The sequence below is a fragment of the Corylus avellana genome, chromosome ca10 (genome assembly GCF_901000735.1).
Source record: "Corylus avellana chromosome ca10, CavTom2PMs-1.0".
Taxonomy (NCBI): Eukaryota; Viridiplantae; Streptophyta; class Magnoliopsida; order Fagales; family Betulaceae; genus Corylus; species Corylus avellana.
In genome coordinates, this window is record NC_081550.1 from 19,004,401 (window position 1) to 19,013,319 (window position 8,919).

General features: G+C 36.7%; 2 protein-coding genes across 2 annotated transcripts in view; one reads left to right on the forward strand and one right to left on the reverse strand.

The window, feature by feature from the left end:
• The window catches only part of LOC132163087 (putative L-type lectin-domain containing receptor kinase I.11), a 2,137-nt gene extending 1,132 nt beyond the window's left edge, over window positions 1–1,005 (forward strand). Inside the window, exon 2 of the mRNA XM_059573283.1 lies at window positions 930–1,005. Within this exon, the coding sequence (XP_059429266.1) occupies window positions 930–1,005 (76 nt within the window). The remainder of the gene's footprint in view (window positions 1–929) is intronic.
• A 2,404-nt stretch (window positions 1,006–3,409) lies between these two features.
• On the reverse strand, window positions 3,410–8,579 carry LOC132163088 (uncharacterized). The gene is made up of 5 exons (XM_059573285.1): window positions 8,303–8,579; window positions 8,141–8,209; window positions 4,273–4,798; window positions 3,950–4,181; window positions 3,410–3,861 (listed from the first exon to the last, which is right to left on the reverse strand). The coding sequence occupies exons 3-5, from the start codon at window positions 4,795–4,797 to the stop codon at window positions 3,410–3,412; spliced, it is 1,209 nt and encodes a 402-aa protein (XP_059429268.1). The 5' UTR covers window position 4,798; window positions 8,141–8,209; window positions 8,303–8,579.
• Window positions 8,580–8,919: the final 340 nt, after the last annotated feature.

An 8,919-nucleotide genomic window follows, 5' to 3' on the forward strand; every position in this document is an offset into this window, starting at 1 on the left:
GACATTTAATTATATTTCAAGAGTTTTCCATATATAAATTATTTAATAAATTAAGTATTATCAATGTTCAAATCAAATAAGGAAACAAATAATACAAATCAAATCATATCATATATCATATATAATAGCCGAAGCCTTCTTTTGAAGTGCATTCAAATCGCAACATGTGGCGTGAACCAATTTTTTTTAAAGACTAAACTGATTTTTTAACTCATTATTTTAAAAAGTGAATAGTTAAAAATTGAACGGTTCATATTTTTGTTCTCTCTCTATCTCTCTTTTTTTCCTCTCTCTCAACGTCTCTCTCTGTTTTTTCTCTCCAAGTCTTTCACTCTCATTCAACATCTCTCTCTCTTAATTTCAAACAAAAAAAAAAAAACAAAAACATCTCTCTCCCTTCACTCTCCAACATTAATATCTCTCCTCTTTTTTCTCTCCATCTCTATCTTTCTCTTTCTCCACTCTCCAACATTAACAAAAATATAATCTATTGGCCTAAAAATTCAAATTCGAGGTAATTATTCTTCTTAACCTCATTTTTTTTTTTTTAGACCAACAATGTTTTAACATATTCTAATTTATATAAATTAAACTAAAATTACGAACTGTCACCCATACTCACATGTATGGCTAGCAATTTTTGATACGACATGCAAATCTAATATGAATCAAACACAAAATTAGTAGAATATATATGATTAAAGAGTTTGACTTGTTTAGTTAAATTGATCGAATTATAATTGATTTATATATATAGTCTTTTGCCAATTTCTTGATACAACCTAATTAAATCCCACACGCAATACAAAAGGCCAACCCCTAGTGACATTGGCCATAGCATGATGAAAAAGGTTTCTTTCATCCCCATTGAAAATATTGTCATTGAAAATTTTCATCTATTCATTTCAAATGGTTGTACGATTGCATAGACTTGATAGAAAAGATACAAAGGAAAGATTGAGACAATTTTATGTACTTGCCATTGCTCTAGGCAAGAAGCCATAATTGGGAGAATTATTTTTCTGTTGTCCTTCGAAAAAATACTATAATGATGAGATAATGACACCTGGAGTACCATCAAAGGGAAGTTCTCTTTGGAGGGAAAGTCGTTGGTTCCCTCTGACTAATTCCAATCACTAAGGGTTTAGATGTTCACATTTTGGCTGGCGCAGCTTTAGAATCAGCTTTAGAATCCAAAACTTTTCCAATCACAATTCCAATCATCATATTCCTTGTTTGGATAGGCATGTTTTCGTTTTTGTTTTCAAATTCTTATTTTTTGATTTTCAAAATAATTCTATTCCAGATTTCTATGTGAAAATAAGTTTATAATGTGATAAAAATTGTTTTTGTACTTATTTTTACAATAACATTAGGTGTAAATAAAAAATGATTGCCAATGATTGGTATTAATCATTGGAGGATTTTCATTGGATTCACAAATAGAGGTTTACCAACTAAAATAATATTTAAGACATTATTTAAAAAAAAAAAAAAAAAAAAGTTACTTTCGGTAGCACCTTTAAGACTCCTACTGCATGCTACAGTACCCAAAATGGAAGTTCTTCTATTTTTATGCAATTAAGTTGGGCTTCCCCAATTGTGTTTTACACCTGTTTGGTGTAGGGTAAAAAAACAAAAATCCTAAACAAATCTTAAATCCATATAATTACATGAAATAAGATAAATTATGAAAAAAATATAATAATAATAATAATAATAATAATAATAAAATTGCTCTTGGTCTTAGTGTCTCTCACTACACGTATGGACTAAAAACAAATATGCTTACACCTATTACATTGTCGAAATAGATGATATATGCATAATGCAAAAAATAGGCAACCATCTTCAATAGGTTTAAACAAACAATGGTTCGCCCCAACTACATAATACTGAATGATGCATTACTGTTACCCTACTAACAAGAGATCAATTACCATAAACAGAAATTATCCTTCTTGTAGGTTTAACAACAAACTACAACCAACCGGTTACCATTAATGCAATGTCACCAAAATGCACTTTAAGCAAATAAGAGCACTAGTAGGAGTACTCCTAGGCAACTTAAACAGCAGACGACATAACCAAAACAGCATCGCATAGCATTATTGAGCCATTGGTTGCCCAATGCACCGCTATTACCATGTACACCCACTTCTAAGATATCGTCTAATTGTGTTGATATATTTTCTAACAATTCATCTTCCCAATGTGCTCGCCCTTGCTAAGATGAGCGTGACGACAAATTTTGTAATAACTCATCTTCCCAATGGACACTACCTGGATGATTTTGCAGTGACATATTTTCCAACAACTCATCTTCCCAATGTGCTCGCCCCTGCTGGGACGAGCGCGGCGACAAACTTTGTAGTAGCTCATCTTCCCAATGGAAACTACCTGGATGATTCTGCAGTAACACCAGTCGATCATGGACGGAATACCAATGTATTAAACGATAAATGCATATTAATAGTTGAAGTACTTCATTCAAGTCATCTAGTGTTGTCTTAATGTGAAGAGCGACTATTATGTTTAGGGCCACAAAAAAAATAATGACAATGCATACGACTTTTTAACATGTTTGTTATACTTATCCCAGTAGTTCAAAGATTACAAATATATGTAAACATCTAATTGTGCAAAATTGTCAATGAAAAGTGACAAACAAGACGTGAAAATAACCAACAAATCATTTATACGAATTTCATTTCAAAAGCCAATAATAATTTTTCCTTCAATGTAAGTGAAACGATGCAATCATGTATTATTGTCTAGGTTAAGCAAAAACATTGCATACATTGTATAGGGGACACTTGTAAAAGCGCCGCATGTAATTCCTGTCGGTTCTAGAAACGAGTAATCTCATCGGTCCAGCACCACATGTACATTGCATCTCGAGTTCCATAACTAGTCTTAACACATAGATAAAGCCAACCAAAATGACATAAATGTAAAATATAAGTCCAACAACCGACATAGTCATACTTATAAATGATCAAAATGGAATAGATATAAATATAAGACCACAACCAACGTAATTATACGTAGCAAGCACCAAAATGAAATAGAAATATAATAATAGTTCACAACCGACTTAATTATACATACCAAGTACCAAAACAAGGTAGCCATAAAATAGGTGTCCACACCCGACATAATTATACATAGCAAGTACCAAAACGACAGACATAAAAGTCCACAACCGACAAGCCCATACATAGCATGTTCGCAGCACACTTCGCTTACACACATATTCAAGCACAAGTAAATGTGCTATAATGTCAAGTCATACACAAAAGAAATTGTCCCATGACACATCATATAGCATAAAATAATAAACAGTACTGTCGGTAGGCTATCAAAACAAGAATATTGCCATAGTTGCATTGCAATACCCAACCCCACGTCAGTTCGGCGGGTGGATATTATCCCACATCAACTGCGCAATCTGGTCCCTAGTGTTTGCCATGATCAAAGCAGCTTCATCAGAGAAGTCGTAGGGGTTGTTGTAATCAGCACCATTGCCAAGATTCACAGGAAAGGTATGTTCAAAGAACATATCATCACGGCTAGCCTGGCGGATAAAGTTGTGCAGTGTGCAACATGCATTGACTATAAGGGGCTGGTGACACACTTTGTACTTGGGCATGCCATTTAGCACATGAAAACGCCTTTTCAGCACTCCAAAGCAGCGTTCAATTACCATACGAAGTGAGGAATGATGGTAATTGAACAATTCTTTGAACCCTTGAGGGTCACCACCATTTCTAAAATCTTGCAAATAATATCTTTCTCCGCGACAGGGGGGGAGGTATCCTTTTGCGCATGGGAACCCAGAGTCAACTAAGTAATAGTGACCTGCAAGTAGACATGCACTTGTGTGAGCAGTTATTAGACAACCTTATTTATAAATATTGACACATGGTTGTGGAGAGAAGACACTCACCTTCTGGTGGTGTAGGAAATTCATTTTCAAGTCTAGTTACGGCATTGTAGAAGACCCTTGAGTCATTGGCTGTCCTCTCCCACCCGCTATACACGAATGTGAACATCATGTCGAAGTCACAAGCACACACTACATTTTGGGACACGACTGCCTTTCGTCCTCGAAATGCATTTTGTTTTTTCGCCGGAACCCAAGCTTGAATATGGGTACCATCAATGGCCTCCACACAATCCTAACATGCAAAATATTGGAAAATGGTTGAATGGTTAGGTAGGTCCCAAATAAATTCAAATATCCTCAGACTACCGAAAATATATACGTACCTTAAACCATGGAAAGTATTTTGGATTACCCTGTATGTATGGGTGGACTCCGTCGAGCTGCCTAGGCCTTATAAGGGTCTTTCCCAAGTTGCATAATGCCCTCATCACATGCTTGAAATGGCGTGAAATTGTCTCAGTGGAGTGCTGGAACCTGTCCGCTACAACCCTCATCCCTTGTCGATGGCCAACTATTAGGCAAAAGATGGCCAGTGATTCTTCCACTCTCAGTGACTGACTATCTTCTAGGTAGTTCGCCCTCAAAACATTTGTTAATGAGACAAAAGTGTCCCTTTGCATGCGAAACAGCTCATAGCAAGTACCTGGGTGACCAACTAGCACTTCTTGCACAAATGCGGCACCCTGGAGTGCCGAAGTGCGCTGAGGTATCCTCTCAATTGCAGGTGCTTCATCAAATGTGTCATCAATTTCAAGTAGGAGCATGAACATCGCTGCGAACCAATCATCGTCATCCATTGTATTATGCTCAGCACCATAGAAAACGAAGTTAGGGATAGATGCATCCATCCTATACGGAAAATTGCAACGAGGAAGGTCAAACGACGCACATCAAAGTCATTTTATTTGTGTGTTTAATTTATAGAGATTTTTAAATATGCACCCCATCTCTTTTTTTTCTTTTTTCTTTTTCTTTTATCTCAAATGATTTTCAGGTTTATGAGAAAATTAAATGCCCATGTAAGATTTATCCGAAAATGGAATGCCCGTGAATAGAAAAAAATAATTTTATTTTTTTAAAAAAAATAAAAAGATTAAAAAAAGAAAGAAAAGAAAAAGAGAATATAACCAAGTACAACAAGTCTATTATATACATGTAGGTAATGTTGTTGGTAATTTACTTTTGGGTTCAATTATAATAAAAAATAAACTAGTTAGGATTGTGACATGTATCCCAATTAAAGGCTATCATTTAGCAATTTAAGACTATTTGAAATTTATCATTACCTAGCTACAATGAAAATCTATCATCTAGTAGTTGACAACTAGCAACCTAAAATGTTTATCATATAGATATAATCACATTTGAAGACTATCACCTATCATTACTCTATTGCGAATAAAAACTCAAATAAGAGCGCAATGTTGGCTAGTAATTTTTTGGGTCTATTTCACTTATTCCACTTTATATTTGTTTGTCAATGAGAGGGGAAAGATAAAATATAATTGAGAAACTGTATCAAATTCCTAAGGTAGATCCTCTAGTTAATATTTCAAAAACTTTGACGAGTCACAGAGGGAGCCATTGAAACGTTTCCTTGCATTTTTCTTTGGTTAACATTGACTACTCACCACACCAAAACATGCTTACTTGTTTTTGTTGTCGTTTTTTTTTTTCTTTTTTTTTTTTTTTCCCTGGGAAGAATGAATACGTAACTTTAGTACATTCAAGCATGCGGATCATTAAAGGGAAGATTGCTAATAATGTGACCAATTCCATTGGCTTTTAAAGACCACATTCTTGAGGCTTCCACGCCTTCATAAATTATACAAGTTTTTACATTCAAGCACTAGGCAAAGCATCACTGCCGACGCACAACTCGATTTGCTCATTAAAGAGGCAGCAAACTGAACTGGAGAAAAACCTAGAAAGACTAAAGACAAATAAACCGACATTACTAGTACAACATAGCTCAGACAATAAGACAAAGACGATGATGAAGAATTGGGGATACTAGCCTCCTTCCTACCACAATAACTCTTAAGAAAATTTACCAAGTAGAATATAGAACTCATCAAAAAACTCAACAGGTTTGCAAGAACAAAATATCAGTTGTCTTGATATATTTATCTATGTGATACAAAAACAAGCCAGTAAATGATCAACTTCAAAAGTCTTAAAAGCATTTCCCTTTAGCACTTCAAAGTTAAATGACCAGGATCAATTTATAACTTGAAATGAACTAAAGGCGTCGTCTAACCCCCCATATGCAGTTACATATTAGCGGCTAGAAATAGAACTGTAAAAAGCCACTCAACAGTACATAAGTTCCATAGATAACAAATCGCATGATATACCAGAAACCAGAGACTATTGTCCAAGATGAACAAAAGACTCTGCGGCAAAACTTGGAAATTGATACCATAATTAGCCAAGTTCACCATCCCACAAACTCTGCCTAGATCATTTTGACAAAAAATTGCGAATAAAAAATTGATCAACATTTACTACACCAAAAGACCAATAAGTAACCATAACATAAGAATATAAATCATAGTAAATTGGTCAAATGGTCAATTTCAGTGGGCTCCAATTGATTCACTATGTTGAATGTCATTTTTGGTAAAATAACATAAGGTGGCATGAGACTAAACACACCATAAACGGAATTTAGCATACCATCCATTCAAATAAACATTTGATAATATTCTAGGGTACACATTCAAATATATAAAGGAGTCATAAAACCCAAGAGAAAATTTGCCCAAGTTTCACCCATAAGGTGACGATGGCTCATTGTCAAGGAATATTACATGCCAAATTTAAACGCCCCTTACAAATAAAGATTAGTAGCATAACATAAACATTTCTTAGCCATACAACATAATAGACAAAACAAAGAGCATTTGAAACGCTCCAACCTGCATCAATGCAGTGAACATCAAGCAAAAAACGTCACGAGACCAGCAATGATTTGGTGAAATTGCTACAGTGAAGCTACCCATGCCTTTTTCCTAGCTGGAGGCATAGCTATAAAACCATCTCGAATGCTCTCGTCCCTAAAAAGATTAAAGGCCCTCAGGTACCTCTCGTCATCCAAATCAGGGGCAATCTCATCCAATATGGCTATAGCCCTACTCATGCTATTAGAGAAGGACACGCCACTACTTGCACCACCGCCACTGGCTTCTCCTCCACTACTCATTCTCTGCTGATCCTAAATCAACATCTCCTTCTTTAGACGGGACAAGTCACGAAACTCTTTCAGAGCATCACTTCTAAGGGAGTCCATTGAAGAGGACTCCTTTCCCCTCCCCTTCCTCTTGTAGTCTGAGCTGGGACCCGAGCCATCCACAGGACGCTTGCCACGCCCATTTCCCCCAATTACTATACCCCTACTAGGGGGAGCAGCATTGTCGCCCACACCCCTTGAACCCCCAACAGAATCTACACCATTGCCAAGACCTGCATTCGCCTCCCTACTAACATGCATTCCAAACCGTAACAGTGCATCGTTCAACTCCTCTTCTTCATCACTACCTAGTGGGGTCCTACCAAAGGAATGCCGAAGCACCCTAGTGGCTGTTGACCCATTGAAAAGAAGACCCAATAGTTCATAGTTTGGGCAACCTTTCTTTTTGAAATGCCAAGCCTTCTTGTTGATCTAAGACATACACCAAAAAATTAAAAAAAATAAAATAAGGAAAATACACTATGTTGCCTAAAGACTCAAAGACAGAAAGGAAAAATGCTAGAGGGTTGTGCAAAAGTTACCCTAAGATATTGCTGCCACTGAGTTTCTGTCTCTTGGACTGTGTTTCCCACTGGGTCCCAATCGAACCCAGTTTTGTGATGGAGGAGGTTGGAAAACTCGCGGTGGTTCATCCTAAGACGTGAAAATTTTGTCCAACACTGGGCGGTGGTGTAGGTCTGACCAGTAATTTCAGAAAGTTTGGAAGCAATAGGGGACCACATGTTCACGTGGACTGACCCATTCACTGTTCAGCCATTGTTAGCGAGTTCAACCAAAATTTGAACAAATATGTTTTCATACTCAGGAGACCAAATGGTCGAGTCATCACCTTCAACGGGTTCCATCTATGTATATGTATGTTTATCCAACTCAATTACCATATACTAGTACAAGAGCAAACACATACAAAAAGGAATAAAAAACGTACATATACATACCTTACGCCTCTTGCAGAATACGGGTGAATCTAGGGGAAGGTATCGTTTGCTGCTCCTTGTCCAATAAGCCTACACAAAAATCTCACACAGTCACTACTAATAATCAGTAATACACAGACATTTCCATTATGAACGAGGATACTGTGAGAGGTATAGACGAACCTTCCAAGTGCGTGTCCTTGGAGGGGAGCCCGTGTCCGTAGATGCAGAACACGGATGAGGATGCGGGTGCTTGCGAGGAGATGGTCGAACGAAGGGGCTGGAAGAATCGCTATGCAATTCTTCAGACCAACAAGTGTGACGTTCAGTGTGGGTCTGCATTGGCGAGGCTGTATTCCGAATTCTCTTATACAAACGTTGAGAACTGTTCAGCTATCAATTCAAAGATGTACTACGATTGAAGGCTCTGTGGGTATTGATGATATGAGCAGATGCTCGGGGCTCGTTGTTAAAGAGGATACGGCCTATGGAGAAGTTGGAGAAGATGGGCAGAGCTCAACTAGAAATGCTTCTCGTTGAGTGTGAGTGTATCTTGACTTTTTCAACCAAGAAAAAAAAAAAAAAAGTTTTAAGACACCTTTGCAGAGAATGGTGAGTAAATGGTGTTCTCGTTGAGTGTGAGTGCATCTTGACTTTTTCAACCAAGAGAAAAAAAAATAATAATAATAAAAAAGAAAAAGAATTAAGACACCTTTGCAGAGAATGGTGAGTAAATGGTGTTCTCGTTGAGTGTGAGTGCATTTTGACTTATTCAACCAAGAAAAAGAAAAAAAAAAAAA